We start from the raw sequence: 27,437 nt of genomic DNA, 5'->3' as shown, positions 1-27,437 counted from the left end.
TTTTACTTCACAAACATGGACAGAGTGGATATGGATGTGACACATATTTAAAAAAAAATTCGGTATGTTGTCTTGCTGAAAACAAACAAAAAACAAGCACACGAAGTTTGGTTCTCTGTGTTTTTCCTCTGAAAATGTAAATGGTTTGTGTGTTTATAAAATTATTTGAACCTTACATCAGTTAGCTTGGAAGTACAGGTCGTGATTTAATATAAAACCAGTCAATGTAATTTTAATGCATGTTTCACTTACTGGGTTTGACAATTCTAGACGTCACACACAGCTCCTGCATTAATAAAGAAATCCATTCACTATGTTAGAAAGCCAGATATTTGTATAGAAAGGTGTGGGTATTATACAGTTGTTCTGAACAATTAGAAAGTTCTTGACTTTCTGTGTCACTTTGTATAGCGATATCTTCATTCAGTCAATTGCCCTGGGAAGAGAAGCAGATATTTGATATTCCAGCCCACTCTAAGCATCCCTTGCATCCCATAGCTCCTAGACATGATTAATTTTGTAACTTCAGCTGCGGGAAGTGCTTGAGCTTAAATATTTGTAGATTTGGGTTGAATTTGGCCCTCATGAATTCATAAAACTATCTTTGGGGCATGTTCAGTAAATTCTTTCAATGTTGATGCAACTCAAGTCCAATTCTGACTTCAGAGATCAGAAGGTTGGATAGGATTACCAGGGTTTCTAGCCTCAATCATCAGGATCTTCAAGGCTTTTTCTGTTGGAGGAAGTATATGTTATTGCATTAGAAGTAGTGCATTGTAATTGCATGTGTGTGCTGTAACTCTACAGATGATCGCAGGCACACGTGGTACAGTGATTCCCATGAAGTTGTACAGTAAAATACATTTACTGTGTATGTTTCATTACAGCCACTACTGACTGCTCAACAGTTAGCCTCAGCAGTAGCGGGGGTGATGCCAGGAGGCACTCCAACCCTCAATCAACCTATCCTTATTCCCTTCAACATGGCTGGACAACTGGGTGGTCAACAAGGACTTGTCCTAACTCTGCCTACAGCTAATCTTACCAACATCCAAGGGCTGGTAGCAGCAGCTGCAGCAGGAGGCATTATGACTTTGCCGTTGCAAAATCTACAAGGTAAACCACATCAATCAGTACTTTCACAGGCCCACAAAAATGTGATTCTTGATGCCAAATTGTGATTGAAAATTCAAAACCTTTATTATTTTGGAATCCTGAAAATACATTGAAAGGAGAACATTGAGTGTCAGTATTCATATTTTTCCTTCTGCCGTACTATGAGAGCCTAGAAATACCTGATTGGTTTGTTCAATCATGCTGGCTAATGGATTTATTTCATTGTTCACTTTACATTTTAAATAGCATTGTGAACTTAAATAAGATGGATGAATGCAGAGGCGTAGTTGAGAGATGGAGGAAGAGTGAATGAAAAGGTGCAGCTAAAAGCTTAATATCATGATGTGATCATTTAAAAGTGTCTGTTGTTTAATTTTCATATCATAAAAGCATCCTTTCTGTCACTGATGACAGACTGTTCAGGGTGTGTATTGCTGTACCATAATCACGTGGATGGCAGTACTTTAGCCTTACATACCACAACAGTGTGCCTTTCAACTAACAGGCCCTCTAAGAGCAATCCAAGCAAAGTGGTGTCCACATTCCACTTAAAATTAGTTCCTACTTTCCACTGGTTCCTCCTAAAGCTAATTCTCTCACGACAGCTACTGAAATAAAGTGCAAAATGGGAGTCAGTTTAAAAAAAAAGAGGCTGTTACATCAAGTGCATGTTACACTTGCTGTGGCTGTTTTTGCCCTATAGGTGTGCATGGAGCTTTACATGAAAATTCAAAACCACAGCCCAGATTCTCAAGTGTGGTGCAACCGCTATAGGCTGTGCTACATAGCACGAGCACAATGCGACACCAATGATATCCTCTGGTGGCAGAGATGGTGTCTCTTGGCTGACAGTGTAGGGGGTGTGGCTGGAACTTCCCTACTCCACACTGTTCTCTGGCTGCCATTTCAGCTGCTTATGGCCACTGACTGCTGTTTAAATTTAAAACACACAGCACATCTGGTTCAGGACCAGAGGAATACAAAGTTCACCCATGCATCCCTTTTGTCCCCATGTCCTGAGCTGTACCGTGTGCTCCTCAGCCTTAGCAGATAATCTGGAGCTCGATCTCTGCCCCACTGTGTGTATGATTGTGAAGCCCAGCACAGTGAAATAAAATGTAACTGTTGATGTTCCGTAATGTTTGCTCCTGCCACATCCATGGGCCTTAACAATAGCAGGGCTGCAGTCAAGGAGTTTATCTTACATTAAATATGAAGGAATGTACTTATTATTCTCAACAAAGTTCATTGCTTCTTAGAATGTGGATGAGTTACACAATGAACAACAGGGAAATTGTTAGCAAAAAAAAACCTCTTTAAAATTGCAAGTGTAGCTTTAATGGTGGGGGAGAGATATATGAAGAAAGGTGATAGAGATGTAGCCGTGTTAGTCTGGTGTAGCTGAAACAAAATAGAGGACTATGTAGCACTTTAAAGACTAACAAGATGGTTTATTCGACACTCTCCGCAGGGGAATTAACAAAGACTCCAATTATCTCACCCATTACAAAGATAGCTTCCCCAATTATCACCTCTAATACTATTAACTCACAGACATTTCCCCTTCCCCACCTCTAATATCATTAACTCACTGGCATTCACCTTCCTTCCCCCCCTCCCCCATCCCCCTTCTGTTCTGTAATGTGATTTGTCCTTTTCATGTGTGTTCATTTTTTTTAAATTGTATCCTTTGGTATATATGGTTGTGACTATTTTCTTCCATTATTTGATCTGAGGAAGTGGGTTTGGCCCACGAAAGCTCATCATCTAATAAACCACCATGAAGAAAGGTGTGAGAGTGAAGACTCAAATGTAGCTACCATAAAACTCCAATAGTCCGGCATCCAATAGTCTGGCACATCAAAATGGCAAGAGCCTAGTGAGTGAACTTCAGCAAAAAATGAGTCACAAGGTAACAGCAGCAGCAGCTGAACTAAGCAAAAAGGGTAAAAAAGGCTTAAAAAACTAAAATATTACAGTATACTGTATACAGTATGTACAATAAAAAGGGTTAAGAACACTTTATATACAGTATATAATGTATACAGTATATATATAACCAATTTATAGTACCTCCTGATAGTCCATCATATCTGATAATCCGGCACCACGTAGGTCCCATAGGTTCTGGATTATCGGAAGTCTACTGTATATCTCCTTCCCCTGTTTTTCTTTCTTGACTCAAATACTGAAAAAGTTTTCCAAAGACAAAATAGGAGTTCTATTAAATGAATGCTCCACAAAGCACTTTTGAGTATCTTTTAGGCAATTAACTTTCCGTTGCTGCTGATGACTTGATGGATTGTTTGAAACACCAGTGTCTACAGGTTGTGAAACAGAGAAGAGGAGAGAGAGTTAATGTGTTGAACAAAACTGTATGCCCAGTACTCTCACCTGTTGGTGCAGCTACTTGTCTTTACCTTGTGCGTGTTTTAAAGTTTAATGTCAACAGACTTCTCTTATCATAGTTGTAAATGGTTTTCACTTTAATGTTTAAAATAATGTCTCTCTCATACCATTAAGCTGCACTGAGAACCTGTCATTCATAAATCATAGATGAAAAGGACATACTAATGCACAAATTTTGCTTGTTTAAAATTTGAGAGTGCATGTAAAGTAGGGAACTGAAGATTAAAAAAATAATGCAGGAACAGGTCTGGATAAAAGCAAAGATAACAAAGTGAAGGGAAGAGGCCTTTTAGTGTAGGTAGATGATAAAATCTTAATGAAGAAACAGGCATTATAAAAATCCACCCCTCCACTCAAGAGTGTTCCAGCTTATGGTTTCTGTGTATATGGTATTATAAATAAACATAAGCGCATAGAACTTTTACGTCATGAATTCATTCTGCTTTGCTAAATTGGACAATATGGTCTAAGAGCAACGAGTTCTGTCTTGGTATTTTCGGCCAATGCGTATATCCACTGAGATCACTTTTAAACAGTGGTTTTGAAATCACTTGACCTGATAAGATGTAGCATTTTCCTCCAAATGCTAGACTAAAATCATTTAAAAATAGAGTAGGAGATGGGGCACAGATTCCATTAAAATGCCCACCCATAACTTTTTTCTCCCTGATAACTTTCCCTAGCAGCACAAAATTCTGTGATGTTAGTGACATCAAGAACAGCAGAGCTGAAAACTTTTATGTATCTATGTGCATATATGACTCCCCCTTATCATTCTAGAATCTTCACAATGAGTGTGTAAGTATCCTTACAAGAACCCTGTGAGGTAGGGCAGTGCTAGTCTCCCTATTTCACAGACGGGGAACTGAAGCACAGAAGGGAAGGCTGTCACACCCACAGTGGTGAGACTGTGGGAAGAGGAAAGGGGAGTAGATGCTAGACAAGCAGAGGAGACATTGTCTACTTATTTAGTCCAATATTTTTCATCTTTAATTTTAGTCCATTGCTTATAGCCCCCTTTATGTTGCTTCCTGAGAACCATCTTCTCCTCTGCCACCTTTTCAGTTAACCTCTAGCAGGTGCTCCTAGATCTTCATCTCTCTATTTCGTAGCAGACTTGTCTGTAGGCTGTTCCCCAAAATTCTGTTCTCGGATCAGGTTTTTCTAAATGTACTTGCCATTTTAGTTGTCCTTCTCTGGGGTCTCACCAATCCAGTAATGGCTTTTTCTGGGTGCTTCAGAGCTCAGTAATATTCTGCTTGTGGATCAACTATTCTGCAAGGAAATACTCTCTCTAATATTATACCTGTCCATCTACCTTAGATATCACAGGTCAGCATTTGCTTTTTTGCAGCAGGGTCACACTGACCACTTGGTAGTTTTATAGTACTCTTATCCTCGGAGGAGGAATGTCATGTTAGGTTCAACTGAGTGCCCTCAACTTTCGTTGAATTAATTTGGAATTGGGGGTGCTTTGCAATGTCCAGGAGCTGCTAAGGATCTTACTTCCCCTCTCATTCACCTTCCCTTAACATCCATGTGGCACCTATAGCAATGCCTTTGTTGGAAATTAATTACCTTAGTTGTCCTTTCAATGCAGTATAGCAGCTGGAAATGAGAAGGAACATTGTTCCTGCTCTCTCTGAATTATCGTCACATTATCACAGATCACCAATGGTCCACAGACAACACTTGGGGAATCTCAGGCCCAATGCATCTATCTCAACTATGTTATGTCAGGCTTAAAGCAACAGTGTTATGGAGTCGTTTACTGTTATGGAGGCTGAATAATACTTGAACCTCCTAGTCAGCTGCCAAGAGGAATCAACAAGTTGGAAATTCTGGCCCCATAACACTGAATCTTCTGTATTTTATTTTCATTGCAAATTGTAGTGTTTCTAAAGTGGATGCCAATAATTTATTTGTAAGTCTGAGTTTTCAGTCCTGGGTTCTGAAAGAAACAAGAACTATCTCCCCAAATCATTAGTGAAAAGCTTCAGAGCTGAAAGAAAGCCTTGTGTGGCTGAAAATGTGAAATCATTAAATTACATTATTTAAACAGCAGCAGGTCATATTTTTTAACTTCAATACAATGGAGAAGGAAATGCATTAAACAGCTGGAGGGCTAGGAGATAGCCATTAAAATGAACTGATATGGTAACAGTAAATGTAGATAACAGATTTTTTTTAAGTCATTATTTACCTTCAGATCTGATCACTTAGTGTAGACATAATAGTGCCAAAAAAGCAACATGTATTGTTTACATTTATTAGATCTTGTTTTATCTTAACTTGGAAGTGTATCTTTAATTGCAGAACAGATATAATGTAAACAACGTGCACTCTCTCCATTCCCTATGTACATGCAGCTTAATGGTCAGGTATAAGATAGGTATGAAAAACAAGAAGAGACAGAGAAGAAATAAACTGCGGACTTCAATTGCTCACTGATCTAGAGTCCAGATTCCAGTTTTTAGAACATTTTCCTCTTTTAACTAAAATGATGCAGTCCCTATTCATTTGTATTCCCCTTCAAGTAACATGAAATAGCTTTCAGAGCCTACAGAATGTCTGTGTTTTACTTATGTATTTTAATGAGCACCAATGTCAGTAATAATCAAAATGATGTTTCACTTAGAGGAATAGTTTATTCTCAGGTACTTATGTACTGTACTAACATAACTAGAACAAGAATGACAAGGACCAAGAAGAAGAGTTACACTCAGTAACAATTTCAATAAGCTTTCAGCCCAGATACGCAACCATTAGTATATAAAGGTAGTACATAACACAATTGCAGTATATATAACATGGGAGTGGTTGCCAAGAGATCCTAACTCTGCCACTGACTCACTGTATAGCCCCAGGCAAGTCTCTCTTCAGGCAGATCTCCCAAGACCCACTGCTGTTTTTTGGGGGGGGGAGCAGAAGGGGGCAGGGGTGTATCTGGCCCTTCTTCCATAGGAGAGGGTCATAAAACTCCCCTCCAAAGAGAGAATAAGCTGTCCATCCCTGAGGTTCTGCCTGTTAGTTTCCCTACAGAAAGTAATGATCTGGCCCCATGGTAAATGCTCAGATTCTACAATGGCAAAATGGCAGCTTCAGAGAGTGAGTGTGAAAGGTTCAGGGCTTTATTAGTTATTATTATGTATTGATTCCTGTCAGACTGGCTAGTGATTTATTCTTTATATTTTCTGCCCGTAAGTTAAAGACCTAACACCAGAAACACTAAGGGTACGTCTAGACTACCGCGTTTTGTCGACAGAAGTTTTGTCGACAGTATCTGTCGACAAAACTTCTGTCTACAAAGAGCGTCCAGACACATTGAGTTCTGTCAACAAAGCAAGCTGCTTTGTCAACAGAACCCTGTAGTCTAGACGCAACCCTACAGGCAATAACACCTTCTGTCGACAGAACTCTGTCGACAGAAGGTGTTATGCCTCGTAAAATGAGGTATACCAGCGTCGACAAAACTGCTGCGTTCTGTCGACGTTATGTCGACAGAACTCAGCGGTAGTGTAGACGCTGGTATAGTTTTGTCGACAAAAGTCCACTTTTGTCGACAAAACTCAGTAGTCTAGACACACCCTAAGACTGCAGTAACATTAATTTTTGCATGCTCTCTTGTTGATTTCCACCAGGCCTATGCCTATCTTTCACTCCACTACTGATAACAATTATAGGGGAAGGTAAGTGAGGTATAAAAAGGCCATGCTGATACAATTTTTTCTAAAATTGGTTTGATTGCATTTAGTGAAATGTCTGAAGCCCAATTCTGGCAGCCTGTATAGAAAGATGCCCTCTAGAAACACAAGCCAAGCAACAGATGGGCAAGGCAATGGTTGTGCTACCTTTTTCTGATTCCAGCCAAAACCCATGCTTTGGCCATCTGCCCACACCTCCACTGCATGTGCTGTAGACTAGAAATTGCAGGATTACATTGGTATGAGACGTGTGTGTATGGGATTATACCCCTTTGTCCATCAATAACTACTCCCCATTTTCCCCTTTTCTGTTTTCAAAATATGTTTTTGCTTCTGTTTCAGGGGCCTTTAATCATCTCGAATTCAGGCTCTCACAATTTAACTTAATGTAGAGAAAATTCATTTGAGTCATGTTAAATGCTTAAATTACTGTAATATTAAAAAACAATGACATTCATACTGAAAATGAAAATCCCAGCTGCTACTTGCCACTTTATGCTTTTCTTCAACATTGTAACATGCATGCTACATAGCCTGGTGGGTCTCACGCAAATAAAACAATGCATGCACATGCTATACATGCTTATTGATAGGCAAGGATCTTAAATGTTTGCAGTAAGTAACACAAGGTGAAGGATGGATTACTGTGATGGATTCGCTGCCTTCACTCTTAATTTCCTTGCTTTGGGGGAGTCAAGGTTCAGATATTTGTTGTCTTCATGGTTTAATTTCCTTTGTTTTTCAGTGGAATTTGTATTAATAAAGTCCCTGTGATTCATGTTATAAAACTTCCTAGCTAAAAACTTGTGTTCCTGATAGACCATCAAGACTCTAATTGAGTACATATATATTTAGGGACTCATAAATACAACAAAGTCTTTATTGACCAGCTGAATTTATGGGCATTTTTAATACAGATTTTGAACCCATATATTGTACAAGTTAATAGCCTGAGAGCCAATGTTTTTTAATGAAATCTCTTGAAAATCTGTCTGGTTCTGTGTCATTTACTGGAGAGAAAGAAGTTGTATGTTTTGTTTTTTAAATGGTATTAGAAAGCATTGAAGCTGTATTCTGGCCTTCTTGACAAGTGTCTCCACATGAATTCAACTTGAAACATTTTTCAGGCCCTTGAAAAAAATTCTGCATGTAGACAAACTAAAAATGGAACCTGGGGCTGCATGGGAGCTACTTTTCCTAATGTGGTGTGCTCCAGAGTTATTTTCTTGATTAAGTCCATTTCCCACGCCAGTCCCACACCAATACACTTTGGACAGCAGTGGATTGTAAATGATTTGGCAAACTATAAGTGCTGAGGTAGGCCTACGTATCTCAAAATGTGATTAAGTGTTTAAGCTCCAGTTCTACAGCCTTGCTGCATGAGCAGCTCCCATTGACTTCCGAGGGGAGTGTCAGACCTACACCAATTGTTTCAGGCCTTTAATAGGCATTAATTTCATGCAAGTTATATTGTATTGTAGCCTTTCTGACCCCAGCAGTTAAGTCAAAGTTCAGGGCTCTGGGCACATTCCAGTCGGGAGAAAAAAATTGATCATAGAGTTTGGGATTTTTCTCTGGTGCAGTCTTGTTTACTTACAAGGAGCATACTAAATCCTGTTACTCCAAATGCAGAAGGAATTAGAAACAGACAAATAGTTTCGTAGATTAAAGCATCGAGCCTTTTTAGGCAACACTGGATTCAAAAGTTTTCACTCTGGCCTTTTTCCTAAGTCATGCTCCCAGGCTGCTGCTTGGCTTTGTTGCTGTTTGCTTTGGTTCTCCCTTCCCTCACACAGTCTACCCAAAGACAACATTCAGCAGAAGCCCCTCCACTTACTCTAAAAATCCTGGCCAGGTTCAAACAATCCTTTTGTCTGAGGTGGGGATTTGGAATTAACTAATCCTTACAGCTATGATAACTGAAGTGTGAGTTCATGCCCATGAACTTCAGTGAGATTTTAACTTAACCCATAACAAAATTTCACCTATTGTCTGACAGCATGCAGTAAATGTGTATTAAGTGTATTCAGTATGTAAATTAATATTCAGTAATGCCAGATTATATTGATGTTTTCCTTAATAACAGTAAAACAGACGAAATAGGCACTGTGCATCTGCCATAGATTTCTGTATCTCAGAGCTTTACATTTACATATATTCAGTGTTAAAAATTCTACTCTACATTATGGCCTATGTGTATCAGCACATCCTTGAAACACTGGAGCATTAAGGGTATGTCTAGACTACATGGCTCCGTCGACGGAGCCATGTAAATGAGTTTACTAGACATAGGAAAATGAAGCGGCAATTTAAATAATCACTGCTTCATTTACATCAAAATGGCCGCCGCGCTGTGCCAATCAGCTGTTTGGCGGCACAGTGGGGCAGTCTGGACGCGCCGCGGTCAACAAGGGAAGTCTTTGTCAACCGCTCGGTATGCCTTGTGAAATAGCCCTTGGGATATTACCATCTGACAGACACCCATGGGAGCAAACCTCATTTCACTGAAGTCAATGGCAAAACATCTATTGACTTCACTGCAGTCAGGATATCAGCCAGTATTTTTGAATCTCCACTATCAGAAGCATATATAACCACAGACTGCATGTTCCTTAAATGCATTTGGGATCATTCAAATCCCCAATTAACATCTCTTAAATCATAGAAGTTAGGTGTGGACTTAATGAATTTTATAACATCTTATTTCTTTTCTGTACTTTGTGGCGATAAATTATTTAATATTAGCAGATTTACCTGATATTGCTTGCCTCTATAACTCAATTAAAGGTTGTTGTTTTTAAAAAAAAGGAAAATGGGCATGCTTTATTTAAATGATTGTATTTTTCAAAAAAAATTCAAAAATTTTCAAACAATTATTTTGTTCATCCCTATAATCTCTCATCATTCACTGTTTTAACAAAAAAGGCCTTAGTCAGTTTGGTTATCAATAACATTGTCTTCTAGTTTTCAAACCTTACAAACAGTCAAATTTCACAGGCAGGGAATTTCAACAGGTCATAATAGAGACCTCGTGATCTTTCTCTTGGTAGGCTCAAATGTACACTGCAAATCCCTAAACTTCGAGGCCTATGAGTCTGAGCATTGTAATTTAATCAGCTTCATTTCAAAATCTTCAACACTCATCCACTGAAACACTGTCAAATCCATGTTGCTGGTATCAAAGTTGTCTGGTTTGATTAGAAAGGAAAGCATTTGGCCAAAACATTGGAAATCCCGAAATCTGACAGAAAATTCTGATGCAAGTTCTTGCATGTACATTCTGATCTCAGCAACACTGATGGTGTGATGTTTCAATAGTTCTTTAAGATGTTGGAAATAGCGGAAAGTCGAGGTGTCAATGTCCCGAGAAAAACGGCAAGTTTTACAACAAATGCTTTCCATTTTTCAAAAAGACTGTATGGCCTGCACCCTGCAGGTGGAGGTTGAGTTCATTTAGATGCCTGGTGAGGTCCATTAGAAACATTAGTTGCATGAGTAATTATTCATTATCCAGTTTGGGGTAGTTTTGACTTTTTTCTGACCCAAAGATCTTGATTGCATCAAGACAGTCCACAAAGTGTGTCAAAACCTTCCCATGGCTTAACCATTGAACATTGTGGTGAAGTGGAATGTCCTTATATGCATTGTCCATCTCCTCAAGCAGAGCTTGAAAATGCCGATGTGTCAAGGCAGACCGAGCAACAAGAAAATTCACGATCTTCACCACTGTAGTTATCACATTATTAAGCTCAGAGATAGAAATCTTGGCACAGAGATTTTCTTGAATAATATCATGAAAATTTACCATCACGTGATCCTCAATGATCTTTACAAATCCCTTCTGGTTTTCCAACCATATCAGGGGCACCATTAGTTGTCACAGAAAATATTGTTCGGATGTCAATTTCTCTTTCTTCAAAATGATTAACAAACGTCTTCACTATATCTTCCCCTGTTGTGCCATGCATGGATTTTAGGCTGCATAGCTCTTCTCAAATTTCATCTGATTCACAGTATCTTGCAAGAACTGCTAACCGCAATATGTCATTTATATCCATACACTCATCAAGCGTGACATTAAATACCACTGCATCTTTTAATGCCACCGTCTGTTGTTTGTTAATGTTTTCTGCCATTTCACTAATGTGCCTCTCCACTGACCTGGAAGACACAGGTAAATCTTTTTCTGGAGATAATTGTGTCTTTATTTGGCAAACCCTTGAACAAAACATCCAAACAACTGAGAAACCCCTCTTTTATATATTCTCTATCTGTAAATGGATTTCATATTTTGCAACACGTTGTGCGATTTTATAACTTCCCTCCGTGGCTTGATTATTAATGACACAGAAGTTAGTAAAGATATTGCTTTGTTTGCAGTTCCTCAAGATGGCGCATTTGATTGACTCAGCCTTGTCCACCTCTTCCTTGAAGTGTTTCTTATGCTTTTCTGAAAATGTCATCGGACACTTGATGTGCATCAAACAACGCTCTCACGACATAGAGCACAAACAGCAGAGTCTTTATGTTGAACAAATCCGTATTCGTCTCTCCAAGAAGTCTGAAATGAGCGAACATCTAACTTTGCTTTTTAAGAAACCAACATTTTGTCTAAGTGTAGAAAATGTGGTCAGTGGCTCGCATCATGAGTGAGAGAGACTAAGGGGACTTTTCTGATGAACATACCCATAATACTATCAGGCTTTCATTGAGCGTGCCACTCAAAATCATCCTGCGTCCCACTTATGGCATGCGTGCTGTACATTGCCAACTCCTGTTCTAGCACTTACCGTTTAGGAAGTACAGACAAACAGACAGATAAATTCTCTAAAACATATAGGAGATTATACACAGTTGAGAAATCTTTCATCCCATCTAGAAGCAAGATGACAATCTCATTTCTGCTGATGTAGCTCCATTCAGTGCAATTACATTGCTTTGGATTTACAGACTGTGGCCGGTGGGTATCTTTCCCTTTTTGTGTCTCTGTCTTCCATAATACACTCTCGCTAAAAAGCAATGGAATTGATGTAAATGGTGTATTTTTAGGGCTTCAGCTAAGAACCTGAAAATTAACTTTTTTATTGTGTTTTCATGGAAAAAACACGCTCAAGAAGAGGTTGATAGTGTATATGCTGTCAAAATTGTTACTATGGCTGTGTGAACAGTACCAGCAAAAAAAAATTCTTTCAGATTCTGTCACTTAAATGTAAACCTTTCCTTTCCTACACTAACCCATGGTATTTATGCACTGTAAAAGAAGACAGCATTCCATTACCAAACAATGTAGGATTATTAAAAAAATAGTATTTTGGTTCATCATTTCTTTATTCATTTTACTGCTAAAAGAATCAGTTCTTTTAATCCCTTTGTTTCATCTTTCTTCAACATTTTACTGGAAGTGGTGGTACAGAATCATATCCTCCTAAACTACATTTACCCAATGTGTACACAAATGGTAGACTTGTATCCAAAATTAAAACCACATTGTATTTGTATCATTTGTCAGTAGGTTAGTGCTGGTAACATGTGTAAGACTGTTATCAAGTGTATTTTCATACATTTATGTTCCCATGCGTGCCATTATTTTCAAATTTCTTAGCTCTGTGTGTGTGTGTACACAACATTTGACATGAGATAATTTCAGTTTGCTATGTTTGGGAGATAATACACAAGGGAGAAAGTTGTATTAAATAAATAATAGAGATAACAATTTATACTTCCATATATCTCAAAGCTAATGCAGCCAACTTACAATGGAATGGTAACATGAAGACACAGTGCTATAATTTGATTGATTTGTTTTGACAGCAGCCAAATAATTGAGAGTGAAAGGTGTCAGCACAGATGAAATATTGTATAAGCCACATTCAGAAGGCAACCCCAGCAGCAATAGTAACTGGAGTTTTATTTCCTTTGATATCAGACTGTTACTCACTTCCAGTTTATTATAAAACCATGAAAGGTACACAACTTTACCAATGAGCAAGGCTTTTATGAAGAGGGTAGAAATAGAAGTTTGTCAGGTACTTGAACAATAGATACTGACAATGGGATTTATGATGGATGCAATATACAAGGGTAAATTATCTTAATCTTTCCCCTGGTTTTCTCTTTTTTTAAATTCCTTTTTACAGGCTACTGCTTATCTGGCATCTTACCTCTAGCTTGGAGGGTGAGTGATTCCTTCCAGAGCAACCATCAGTGTCAATCTATGGGTTGCCTAGCAGGGGATTGCTGCAAGTGCAGAGTTGCTGTTATCCTCCCCAGGAGGGAAACTTGGTTTTAGTTCATCTCTTTTTCACAGCAAATTAACCCAGTCTAGCTAACCAAAATAGGATGTGGCTTACAGTTGGCCATATTACTGCACCGCTAGGAACATGAAGAACTACAGCATGTTTTGAGCCTAGTAGTGATTAAGACCTTGGCAGTTCTGTAAAGTGATAGCCGAATAGACAACTGAGAAGGATGACTGAAAGCAAAGTGATCTGGAAGTTATGCTGGGGTTTGTAAAGGTAGGTGCCCAACTCCCGTAGGGGCCTTTAAAAGTCACAGCCTACAGTGCCTCCTCTCGTAGGCCCAAGTCCTGAAGTCCCATTGACATTAGTGAGCACAGGACCAGACACAAAAATCTCAAGTACAGAATGGATTGAAATACAGATGCCCTGCCACTCGTTTCAGAAATGTTTTGTTAAAAAGACACAAGCCAATGATGAGTGACAGAGGGCTCTCTGTAATGAGCTCTGGCTCATGCAAAACAAAACAAACTATGACAACCATCATGTTAACAAGATCATGAACCCTTGTGGCTTTGCGATGTAGCATCTAATCTATATCCATATCTGTTCCTATACAAATTTAATTAGCTTACTTAAGAAAAAATAAATAATAGAATGGGATGGGATGGGATTTCCAATGCAGAACAGTTCATACAATGTCACATTCCATTTATTTTATCTTCTTTTCCCCAATCAGATCATGCCCCTTATAAATGACCTAGAAGAGATTCGGAAGTACTCCACTGTTCAGGAACCCAGCTGTAAACTTTGTAAAGCTGCTTGCAGTAACAGAAAGGAAAAATTCTAGTTGAAGTGGCTGACGCCTAGGAGGAGTTGAATCCATTTTTATTGATTTTTTTTACATGTATCTTAAATATTATTATCACTTTGAAAATATGGGAAATGGCAACTTATATAATGCATTTCACGTGTACTCATGTTGTAAAACAAAATTAGTAGATTCTGCCATTGGAAGACTTTGAATGCCCAATGTGTAGAATTGTGTGACTTATGTAATGATCAAGAATCTACCACTAACATTTCCAAAGCTGAATTTAACTTGATGGCTTTGTTTTTGCAGTGGAGGCTGCAATACTATGTTTTAGTGACTGCATCCATAATGTTCAAACTGACATGCATAAAGATAGGCATGAAAATCTATATGTAGATGTTTAAATGTGGATTTGAGTGCTTGAACATTTTTGGCCTATACCATTTAGGATCTTATTCACAATGGGACTCTGGACTATCTAAACTTCATCTCTCACACACTTTCTTCATCCATGAGCACTGTGGGCTCAAGAAAATGTGGGTAGTTTAAAATTTATAGCTTGGAAGAGTAGCCTTTCCTGCCTAGAGAGAGGCTCAATTTTTAAATGATGAGTTCAGGAAAATCTAACTTGCATACCTAATCCTTCATATTCATGTTCACGTCTATGCATTGTGAAAATTCCATGTCTCATGGGAACACTTGCATTCCACTCTTTCTAGATACAAAATACAACATGGCACAAATCTTCACTAAGCATCCATGGATAAAATATCCAGCCTCCTTTGCATTTGTTAAATGTATTTATTTAGAGAAGACCGTACTAGTTTTAGCAAATGTCAGCTTTGGTTCCTGGTATGTTCTAAGGTTTTTTTTTCTTGTTTTATATCTATGAACCTATGCTGTTCTTCACCCTGCCGGTTGAATCAGAGCTAAGACACTCATCAGGGAGCTTTCAGCCAACAAATTCATCCCACAAAATCATTTTATGAAGCTCCGGGCACATCTATACTTACGAGAAGATCAGTGCTCTGGAGGTCAATCTTCTAGCGTTTGATTTAGAAGGTCTAATATAGACCCACTAAATTGAATACTAAGGGCAGCCCTTGTTGGTATCCAGTACTCCTCCTTCTGCAAGGAATAGGGAAGCTAATGGGAGCATTTGCTCCCATCTGCCTCCCACTGTGTGTATGCCGCCACTGCTTGGCTTAAGGTGAGTTGACCACTGCTATGTATTTTGTGTAGCTGGAATTGTGTACCTTAAACCGACCTTCCTGGTCTAGTGTAGAGTAGGCCTCACAGAGCAATATAATGGGGTAGCAGATCCCCAAAATGAAGGTACCTCAATTATTTTTCTGCCTACCACCTTTGGAGTTCTTCTTTAGCTACCTCAGGTGTATGATCAGTCGATGCAACATGCATCATTATTTTCATCTGTCAGTCTGCTGCTGAATGAGCAGGGGCATATTAAAGGGTGATTCCAAAAGTAAGTTTAAAAAAAAAGGAAAGGAAAAGAAAAGAAAGCAAGGAAGTACAGCCTTCAGCCATCCAGGCAGCTAAACAAAAACCAAACAAGTTGCTCATGCAAGCCTCTGTATTCTGACTTATGAGTGATCATGCACTTTGATTTTCTGGATGTGTGTACCAAATCCTAGGCCCCTTTGGAGACTGAAAGGTTGAACTTAAAAAACATTCAAAAGTCACCAAAAATATAACCTTTCCTTGTAGAGATTTTTTAAAAATCTCTTTGGAGACTTTAGTGTTGCAAGCAGCTTCCTTTTCAGCTTTCTGTTTGGTCTAGTATGCAAAATGAAAAGGCTCTGTCTCTTTTGGCATAAGAAAACAGCCAGTTCTGAATTACATCTATAATATGCAATCATGGAGCCAAATCCTGGGGCTTTAAACCCAGTTTTTGCTCTAGGAAACAACTCTTATTGAGTGCAAGGCTTGAGTTGTATGCCTGTAGATTTTGGTGGGAGCTTGCGTGGGTGAAGACTGAGTTAAAGACCTCAGGTTTTGGTCATCTGTCTGAGTGGAACTTGGAAGTCGTTCAGCAAGATGACCCTTTAAAAGAGTGCTCAGGAGGTTTTCCCTCACCCCAATGCAGTGGTCAGTGCTGACACACTACATTAGGTGAAAGAGCCCTACTTAACATAGAACTTGTACTTTTGATTGTCACAAGCACTCAGCCTTATTTAAAGTGATGCCCTCTCCCTCACCCCCAAGCTAGAATTCCAATGTCAGACTGCTTGAAAAGGTTGGGATTCAAGTCAGTTTGTACTCTGCTGCTAGTAGTGCAGACGGAGTGGAGTGAAACAGAAGGGAAATGAATGATGAAGACAGAGAGACAACCCAGAGAGCTGAGGGGCAGAGAAGAAAGTGGTCTTCCTCAGGTGAAAAGAGGACGGTAGTGGAAAGTGAGATAGCAGAGGGAAAAGAAAGGTCTGTTCATGGATGGAACCAGATCCATTTAGGGGACTTGGGGAACACAAGTTTCTCCTCCCTTGGACTTCATGACTGAGGGCATGTTTGTAGTTAAAGCCCACCTAGAGATGTGATTCCCACCTTGAGGAGACATACACACATTAGTGCAGAGTAACCTAGCATACTAAAAATAGACTGTCGCCATGGCAGTAGGCGCTCACAGTGCCACATTGCATTCAAATGCACTAGCTGAAAAAGAGCTAGCGCAGGTCTCTCCCTCAAGCTGGGAATTGCATCCTCTACTCCACCCTTAGCACTGTGGAGGATGCTTCAGTTTCATGTCTCCAGTGTGACCCAGGGAACCCAGTGACCTTCCTTCCCAGACACCAAACTGTTCTATCATTTTCTTTGTCCCTCACTTGAAGGTTTGGTGCTTAAGGTACCATGATGATAGGTGGTTTGGAAATACATTTAGCATAGATGGCACGTGGGTTGTCCGTGGTGGGAAACTAAAACAGCCTTGAAAAAAGGGCAGTAGAAACACTTAAAATTAAATCCTTATCGTTCTGCTTTCAGCCCTGATCCTTCAATCACTTATGTACATGCTTAACTTGAGGTGTCAGAATGAAAGTCAGTAGAGTTTTTATATGTGCAAAGTTAAACACATGCACAAGCACTGGGAGGAATGGAGTGTTATTACTTAAATGAAAACAAGTAAATAAAATTTCACAGACTACTATTTTCAAAAGACTCCCTGGATAGTTCTAAAAAAGTATTTCTTGTAGGTTTATTTTTAAAGGGCCAAATCCAGCTTGCCTCATACAAGTCCCATTGACTTTGGTATAACTGATTGCAAGATTTGGTCCTACATTTCATTTGTGCCAGGCCTGTTTGCAATTCTAAACCAGAAATGATTCATTTAAAAAATAACCAGTCATTCAACTTAGATTTTGTTTTATTCCATAATACAGTACGCGATTGAAACACAGTTTAGAGTTAAACTGTCACATATACTTTCTGTGAATTTAGAGCAATTTATGGCTTTGCCTCAACTGTGGCTTAAGATCACACATTTTGTTAATTTTGTCATGACAGTTATTTATGCATAAAATCATGCTTCAAAAATACACCTGCCTTTTTTAAAGAGGAAAAAATAGGACCACTCAGATCTTATGCCAGACTTTAATGTAAAATTAATTCCTTTAAAAAGATTTTTTTTTTAAATGCACAACATTTTTCTAATGTGCATTAAGAATGTTGGAGAATTCACTGAAGCATGTGCTTTGAGCTTTCAGGAGCAATCTGTAGTCAGGCATTTTAAATGAAAATTGATTTGTGATTTACATGGTCAGTGGAAAGAAAATTAACTTATGGAAGGTTGTAATGAAATATTAGACAAGTAAAAAAGTAGATGGTGATCTAGTGGAACTAAAAGTCCCATCTGGAAGAATTCTGTGACATTTTTACATTTATCTGTGTTCTGCATGAGTTGTAATGTTAGTGGTAATTTTATGGGACTGAACTGAAATGAAAAGGGTGTTATCACAGATTGCCTACAATATAGGATTGTGTTCAGTGGAGAGTCCTGTATCCTTTTCTCCATTTTCCTATAATATGACTCATTGCACTTTTTTCAGCTACTGTTGTTGAATTCATTCAGCCTTTTACTTGAGGTTATTAAAGAAGAACATCAAATGCTCACAAATACAATCTAACAGCACATTTAAAAGCAACACTGCTGCTTCCACTTACTTCTGCATAGTTGAGGCAATGTCCAGGAAAGCGCCTGTAAAATGTACACTAAAGTAGCAAGCGCTGCCAGTGTAGCTTTTGCCCTCTATACTGGGGTTTGTGTTTTCCATTTTAATTTATTGCTCATCAGTGCAGTAATAGGGGACAGAATTAAAGTTTCTCCTGAAAATGTATCCTGCTGTTTGTATGTTTTCTTCCCCATCTTTGAACCCTGATGTTAAGTGTCTGACATCCATTTTTGCTCTTGCTGACAGCTTCTTGGAGAATGAAGAGGAGCATGTCATCCTAATGGGATGCCATGCTCGCACCGCTTCCTTCTCTTTATTAGAGGGGAAAGTTTCCTTCCTATTTCAGTGTCATAAACTGATTAGGACTGGAAAAGAAATTGTGGTGTTCGGTTTCAATGCTGTCCCCTGTGAATTTTCCCCTCTCTCTGTGGTCTCCATGTCTGACAAATGGTTTTTGGGTTCTGATTTTCCATGCTCAGGAACTGCAAGTGTTTAAAGTGTTAGGTTTTGATTCAGCAGTGCATTGCACCATGTTCTTAAGACCCATACAAGTTATGCACTTAACTGCTTTACTGGAAAGGGGCATTAATTCCTCAGCCTGGGCTACATCTAGACTACAGGGTTTTACCGGAGTGTCACCAATTCCCCCAAATTGTCCCCAACTCCTCCGTACGGGCCGAAAAATGTCTACGGCTTTAGGTACCTATATGTAGTTCCTTCTGACCGGTCCTACTCCGGACCATGTTTGCGTTCACAAGAGCCCCTAGGGGTTCAGTGCAAATGGGCCCCCAGAGTCGGGGAAGGGGGCTCGGGCCCTCCCTCTTTCCGAGCCCCGTCCCAGGGCCCTAAGGCAGGGATCCTTGTCCCTACTCAGTGGAGGGGGCTGTAGCCTCCACTCACGGGTTCCATGGCCCTGCCCTGGGCCACTTCTTCCCCGACGATTCCTATGGCTCCCAGTGTGGAGCCAGGCGTATCGTCCCTCTCTTCTTGGGGTGTGCACCGCCTTGCTCCAGCTCGCCACCCCCTTTGTCAGGGCTCCTTGCCCCTTTTGAACTGCCCGCCTCAGTGTCTATTTCCGGCCCCGCCCCCACGCTTCCCGCCCGGCCCCGCCCCTCCGGGACTCGCGTGTGACATCACCAGCGGCGTCATCCGGCCACGTCGCATTTGCCTGGCAGTCCGCGATCACAGCGCCGTCGGCTGCCTCTGGCACGCCCCTGCCGGCCCCGCAGCTATCTACCGCCTGCCTGCCGCCACACGGACCCTCCTCCCAACCGCCAACCCACGGTCTGGGGCTGCCTCTAGTGCGGGGAGGCGCTGCCTTGCTGCCTGCCCCATCACACTGAGGTATCCCTGAAAACTGCTGTCCAGGGAATGCCCCTGCTCTTCCGCTTTTTTTCGTGGAAGAGCAGACATGCTGTTTCAGAAGCCTTATCTTCCTCCTTCCATGAGGAAGAAGGGCTCTTCTGAAAGAGGAGACAGGCTAAATTTTGGAAAAGCCTCTTCCGAAAAAGCTATTGGAAAAAGGTAATCAAATTGTGGAGCACATTTTGCGTTCCTTTTTCTGATATACCATTGTAGTCTAGACACAGCCCTGGAGACTTAACTCTTTAAGGACAAGTGAAAATTCTATTCTTGGCATTAATCAGATATGTCTGAAAAGAAATTATTCCTAGCTTCTGCTGAAAGGCAGAATGGTTGCCTATCCTATCAAACTTTTGTCAAAAATAGAATACATGCTCTTCCCTGTGCCAAGATGGAAGGTCTAGAACCTTTATGAAGCATAACTACATTGTATTTCAGTGTATATTTTTGTCTCTCTTTAGGACATTTCAGAGCCTGACTCAGGTAGTACAGAGCACTGACATTTCTTCCAAATGTGTCTGGGAGTTGAGGTTACTCAACGTTGTATAGGCTTGAGCCTTTGCCAAACAAGCTCTGACTTGCATAATTGCAACTTTTCTCTGCTTTCTTTCTTTTGTAAATGTACACTGGAGAATCTAGTTTGCAAATCCACTGTGTACTTATCAGCCTCAACTAAAATGTTCTTAACCACCAGATAGTAGCATTCCAGTCACTGGTGCCAATGCATTATTGATGGAAATAGGTTTCAAATACACCCTGCTACTTCTCCAGTGTATTCATTTTGTAAGCATATGTGAAAAGGGAGAAATATCACAAACCTATCACAAACAGTGTATGCCTTTCAGTAACATTGTGTGGCTAATGATGGTGGGAGCAGCCTTCCTAATCACAGGATACTGTTAAGGTCAATATTAGGTATTGGCTTTCCGTCCTGTCCATCTGAAACAATATACCATAGTGAATGCAATCAGTAAATGGTGGTAAATGAGCCTTTTAGAAACATTAGCATTCCAGAAAGACAAGATCTGAGAATAGATGTTAAGTGGATCCTGCGGTTTGTAATTGTAGCCCTGGGAATAATTATCCTAATTAATAGCTGCTAACCCAAGACCCTTTCTCCGGTGTCTATGTATGAGTTAATGATTGCTGTTCTGGAGAGTGTATTTTTGGTAGATTTGCAGTGTGTGTCAGCAGGGTAAAAAGGCCCCTGGGAGGAGACTTAGGCTCTGATGATCTTTAGGGTCCCCATTTTTACTAACCACAAGTACATCACTGAATGATCAGATATCATCTCTACAGCCCACAAAGTACTGAGGAGTGGTTGGGGATATTCGAATGAAGAGATCCATTTCATCATAAAGTTCCTGATTTGTAAAGTTAATCTTAAGTATATGTAACCTCAGACAGATAGCACTGGCAAAAAAGAGGGTTTTATTTTGAGTCTGTGCTTTAAATAAACCAAGAAAGCCAGTTTTTCCATTATGTTTCTTCCTGCCCCTAGTTAAGTGGAATCTATTTCTGCTGGAGTTAATTAAAACCTTTATCTTCATCTTCAACATTTTGTAGGCATTGGAAGTAAAGGACTAGAAAGTTTTGTTTTACAGAGAATGCTAGGCCTGAGTCTCTTGATTTTTCTGCCCTTCCAGTCTCACCAAAATAAAGATGTACTGCAGAAAAAAAAGATGTCATCTATCTAAGTCCTATAATTTCCAAAGATTCATTACATCTAATTTAACCTTCTTCTAAAGACAGTTGTATGGGATGCACAGTCCTGGTATCATTAAAATCAATAGTTGTATGGCTTGAAGAATGAACTCCAGCAAGACGAAATGGGAGAGGGGAAATGTGAAGAGAACTGCATGCCCTTCAGTTTCCCAAACTGTGATGTAGTTTAGTGGAGATCAGAATATTAGGACACTGCTCTGATCTGGTGGGATGGAGGAAGAGCAGGTGTCCTCCATGGCCAGAAAAATGTTTATTTGTTTAAAAAAGATTTTAACAATGTCAGATGACATCCTCTCCAAGCAGTTAGGTGAGACTAGAAAGCTAGCTCCCTTTCCCATGGACAGCACCTCAAAAAACGAAAAAATTGACTCCATAAATCTGGCTCCCCTCTAAGCACATGCTGCTGCTTATTCTCCAGCTGGCCTAGTGGAGCCATCTCCATCTGGTGAGGGAAGCAAAGCCACTGATGGAGAAATCTATTACAGTTATGACAGATTTTTAAAAGGGGTATTTGAATAACCTTTAGTGCCTACAGGGTAAATTCAGTGAAGTCTGTACTACAATTGGCTCATTTGTGCTCTGCAGGGTCTGCCTTACAGAACTTATTGTGTAAATAATTAGATTCGCTTTCTGGTGTGTTTGTTGTTTTTTAACCTCTAAGAGGAAAAAAAGGCAGCAGTGCATGATCTAGAAGTGCAGGCCTCTGTTTTTAATCTCTGCTGCTACTGAATTGTAGTGGCACCACAGAGACTTAGGAGTAAATATCAACATTTTTTTGTCAAGACCAACTCATTTGGGGGAAGAAAAATCTAAAATATAAACAAATACAGAAAAAATAGATCCATATTTTTGGAATTGGGGACAAAAGCCAAATTATTCAAAAGATTTAAAATTAATGTTGATTATATGTTATATTTACATAAGAATTTCTGGGAAATATACCATTTTAATCTATTGGGTTATTAGTGACCTTGCAGAACAGTAGTGGATTAGCCACTGGGCCAATAGGGCCTGTGCCATATGGCCCCTGCCAACAAGGGTGGAGACATGCCCTAAGTGGGCAAGCCCCTGTGCTCTGACCATGCTCCCCGGCTGGAGCATCAGACTGGCAGAATGGGGCAAGCCTCATGCTTTGACTCCATTCCCTGGCTGGCACGTGGAGGGGGCTACAGATGGAAGGGGGGCCCCCACTTGTCCTGGGCCAGAGGCTCCTCCAAACCCGAATCTTGAGAAAGAAAACATAAAATCCCATGTGGAAGAAAACAAAACAATAAAACCACCACTGATAAAATCTGCAGATGACACAAGAGGGCAGGTCAGAGATTCTGAGCTATCTGGATCACTTGATAAACGAGGCACAATTTGTATTTTGATATGGCTAAATATAAATGTATACATCTAGGAACAAAGAATGCAGGCCATGCTTTCATGACGGAGGACCTCATGCTGGGAAGTAATGACTCTGAAAAAAGATCGGCGGGTCATAGTACAGAATTAGCTGAACATGAGCTCCCAATATGAGGCTGTGATCGAAAAAGCTAATGCATTCCTGGGATGGATAAACAGGGAAATCTAGAGGTTAATTTATGTGTATATTTGGCACTGGTGCGACTGCTCCCAGGAGATGATGTACAGCGAAAAAGCACTAGGGAAAGATTATGTTGGGAAAAGAGTGAACAACTGTGGAATTGTCTGCTGTAGAAACTGCAATGTCAGATCATGGGAATGAGGACAATGATCCAAAGAACCATCAAAAAGAGACATGTAGGTAAAAATGCCTATAGAAAGGCTATGTCAGTTCGTGTCAATGCTGAGAATGAACTTCTATTTGTTTGGCCACCACATCCTAGTGAGGCACTCCTTATGGACAACAACAATCATCGCTCAATAGCAAATTCAGTCTTAAAGCACAGCTTGTCAGCTACAGAACTTTCACACCAGCCAGTCAGACTGAATCTTCTGATCTGAAATACTCAGAGACCATGAAACTTGTAGAAGGTATAAAAGCAGGTGTTTCATTAGTGAGAGACCCAATGGAGGCTAACAACAAACATTTTGGTCCTACTCCTAAGTTCAAAAGGATTCATCTCGCCAGAGAGTTTGCAGAATGCTGAAGTCAAGAAGCAGGAACTTTTTTTCCACAGACTCGGGCCATACATTGTTCACGAGCAAGGCCCCAACTGGAGCATTAGAGATAATGACCCAAGTTCTGCTCAGATTTATATCAAAGACAAACCCACTGGTAGCTGTTCAAAATTTGATCCATCAGTGATAGATCCGATGATAAGGAAGAAGGTGGGCTGTCTGGTCAGGAAAATCTTTAACTACTCAGAGGTAGACGATATGGAAAGGTAAAGAAAATAATGAAAAAGAAGAAAAGGAAAATGATTCAGTCTAGAGTCAAGGAAAGGAAAGAAAAGGACCCAGGCAAAAACAAAGGTAAGGCTAAGCATAAAGTTAAAAATCAGGAAGAGGGAAAGGTGAAGGCTAAATCATAAGAGATGGTGAAATCCAGGATGTTTTGAAGTCAGCAGCAAAATTCCTTTTGACTTCAGTGGGGCCAGGATTTCATTGAGAGAGGGAAAAGATCACGGCTAAATTCATACAGAAGACTAAAGTATAGCAGAGAACCCATTGAATGTGAAGCAAAATAATTCTCCTCATAAGCTTGAGAGTCCAAGTGGTCTGCCCCTGTTTTGCGATTTAAATGTATGGGTAAGTCTCACCAATGTTTTCCTTATGAAGGCTCTTAAACAGCTAATATTTCAGGTTTTACTATACCCAGAACTGGAGCAACTTCAGGCTTATCATGAGCAAAGCATTTTTCTTTGTTGCAAGTTCATGCACATCTTTGGATTGCTTGTGCAAGAATTGTGCATTCTTGCTTGTGCAATAATTTATTATTATTTATTTCTCATCATAGTGCCTAAGGGTCCCTCTCATGGACCATAATCCCAGTATACTGAGCACTCACTGTACAAACAGCATAAAAAGACCCCCAAAGAGTTTGTAATCTAAATATAAAACAAGAAACAAACAACTTGGGTGAGGAAATATATGGAAACAAGGAGACAATGTTGGTCAGCATAATAGGCAGTGGTATCAGTGCATTAGCTGCCTAATTGTTGCTTTTAGTAGGCATCACAGGAAAGGAATTTTTCCTACAGGAACAAGAGCACCATCAAAAGAAAAGAAAAGATAGAGGTGAGATGAACAGAAGTGTTAAGTGTACCTTAGAGTTGTTAATATGGTTTATTTCTAATTTGTTCAAATGAAGTGGGGAGGGTGCAGATTGGATAGGGACTGGTTATTTTAGTTTTGTCAGTAATGGCGTAATGAGGGATTACTGCCATCTATGCCCTGACTCTGATCATGATTCAATGTTACTGGTGAATAATAATGGTCATATAAGGTAACCTTTGGAGTGCCCACACAATGGAACTGCATCAGCTCTGCTGCCTATTGGGCATTCTGAGCCTGTGGGAATGGAAGCGGGAGCAAGACTTGCCCCTCAGTTTGTAAATCAATTTGTAAAGCACTTGAGTATGGCTACTGCCAGAGGCAAACTGTTATTTAATTGCAAGTCATTTTCACCCTGCTATGTAGGGCACATACATAAATTTGCACAGTGCCGCAGTGGGTAAGTCTCAAGAAGGTTAGAAGATTTCATTCAGATAAGTATCCAAAACTTCAGCAGCTTGTCCAAAGTTCACCTAACTCTCTTTAGTCAGGAAATCTCATGAGAACAGACTCACTCAGAGTATTTTCTACAGGAATTTCAGCTAAGCCAAAGATATTGAGAGGCTCCTCCTTTGCTGTACCTAGTCATAAGAAAACAGAGTATGTCAGAATTCAGTGGTAACATGCCAGAAATGTCTTTTATTAAACATGTTTTGTAGGTGAGCTGAATTCCACTGGGAAGTATACAGATGTGCTTTTTTTTTTTTTTTTTTAAATGGGTGAAGTCCTCAGAGTGTTGAAAAGTTATGGAAATGGTTTCCTTAAGCAAATTGTCAGCCTGTAATTGGGAGAAAGAAATATGCATTTTAAAAAATGCTCTCTCTTTTGGATTTGAAAGGAGTATTTTAAAACAATTCTGGTGATTTTGTTTGTTGTTGCTTTATTGCACTCTGGTAAAAGAATTTACCAGTTCTTTAGTGAAAGAATCGTATCCCAGCATTAAACTTGACCAGTCTGTATGTGTGTGTGTTATTTTTTTGAACTGCATGACATTAAACAGTTAAAGCACCAGGCTCAGCCAATATGGAAATACAGCTGAATTTGAAATTTACTATATGCTGTTTCTGCTTTTCATTTTTTACCATTTCACACCTTGTCCGCATCTCCAGCACGCTTGTAAGTTTCCAGCGCATACATTTCTTGTGATGATATATTGTCCTGGTGGAAAATTTCATTTACTGGCTGTGCCCTTTGCTGAACCTGTTGCTAGTCAGAGAACATGATAAGCGTATAAGTAGCATGCTACTTCATTTATCATACATCGTTTTAGACACTCAAATATCTCATATACAATTCTGCATTCCACACCAAAGGAAACTACTAAACTTGCAGGGGGGAGAAAAAAAATCTACAAATAAATTGTCAGTTGATAATATATAAATATATCATCCTAATAAAAATTAATCATCATTTTATACTAAAAAATCTAAGCGCCCTTAATTTTTTTATAGCTTCAGTTATCACATGCTATCAAACACTAATAGAAATATCTGGCTTTTGTGACTTAGTATATAACAAAATTAAAAGATATAAAAATGCTGTCTGTTTTTAATAATTGAATTACATTGCAAAATAAATCATAGGCTTGAAATATCCTAGTGTTAGTATTTCCTGCTTTGCTTGTGTTCCTCTACATATTGCTTGTAATTTAACTCAGATAAAACCATGTTAAAAAAACCTTACAACATAAAACCTCCAGCATTTAGGAAAGTTTAAATTAGAAGGAAAAATTACAAACAAAAACAAGTTTTGTCGTCTGATGCCCCTCGGCCCAAGGTCAGCCATTATCTCTTTGTGTCCTTTGCTCCTGGGTTCCCTCCAGAAGCCCCACCTCTGAGCAAGCTCACTGTTCTCTGCAGGCATGGTGCTCACTGTCCGAGTCCTTTCTCAGCCCAATTACCTCTAGTTCCTGGTACTGCTCCTCAGAGCCAGCTACAGGTGCTGGCAGAGAGCAGACATCCAGAGCACCTCTTGGGGCTGACTGTTTGTCAGCTGTAAACAGGTGTAAAGAAAAGGGATGGCTAGTCACTGCTTTGAACTGGGCTCTCCTGGCCATTGGGCTCCCTAGGTGTCTGTAGCAGCCTCTCCTCTTGGGGACAAAGTTCCCTCCTGCTCTGTTGCCAGCTTTGTCTTTTTAAGCTCCCCTTCTCCAAGTGGAGTATGCTTTGTAGAAACACCTAAATGGCACTGCCTGCATGTAGGGAGACTCATTAGGATTGCGGGGGAGGGTGTTGCATAACGAGGTCTACTGAAAAAAATGTCTCGGTCTTGTTTTCTGTTTTTAGAGCACTAGGGCATGTCTTCCTAACTACCATAACTATTTGCATGTTGATTTCAAAGCTTCTTCAGACCATCATTACAATAATTTACTGCCAGCTGCTTTTTTTTATGTCCAGCATAAAATAATTTACATCTTATCAAAATGTTACATTTGAAATGTTGAATGTAAAATGATGATTTAGGTTGAGCAGTATTTACGCTAAGTACAACATGGATCTAAAATATTAGACTATGGGAAGTGCAGTTTACATTTATACAGTGCCTCTCATATTGCAGGGTTTTAAAACTGAACATGAGTCACTTTGTCTACCATTCAAATGTATCCATTTCTGGTGTGGCACATTGCTATTTAACAGTGGATAGCAACACA

General features: G+C 39.7%; 1 protein-coding gene across 2 annotated transcripts in view; it reads left to right on the top strand.

The window, feature by feature from the left end:
• POU6F2 (POU class 6 homeobox 2) overlaps positions 1 to 27,437 on the top strand; it is a 402,341-nt gene that overhangs the window by 180,459 nt on the left and 194,445 nt on the right. For both annotated transcript variants that reach the window (XM_075921733.2, XM_075921734.2), the window contains exon 4: positions 888 to 1,116. In XM_075921733.2, coding sequence (XP_075777848.2) covers positions 888 to 1,116 — 229 coding nt within the window. The remainder of the gene's footprint in view (positions 1 to 887; positions 1,117 to 27,437) is intronic.

This window comes from Pelodiscus sinensis, chromosome 2 (assembly GCF_052426305.1).
Source record: "Pelodiscus sinensis isolate ZL-2025 chromosome 2, ASM5242630v1, whole genome shotgun sequence".
Classification (NCBI taxonomy): Eukaryota; Metazoa; Chordata; order Testudines; family Trionychidae; genus Pelodiscus; species Pelodiscus sinensis.
The sequence above is the reverse complement of the archived record's forward strand: the minus strand, read 5'-3'. Positions and strand labels throughout refer to the sequence as shown.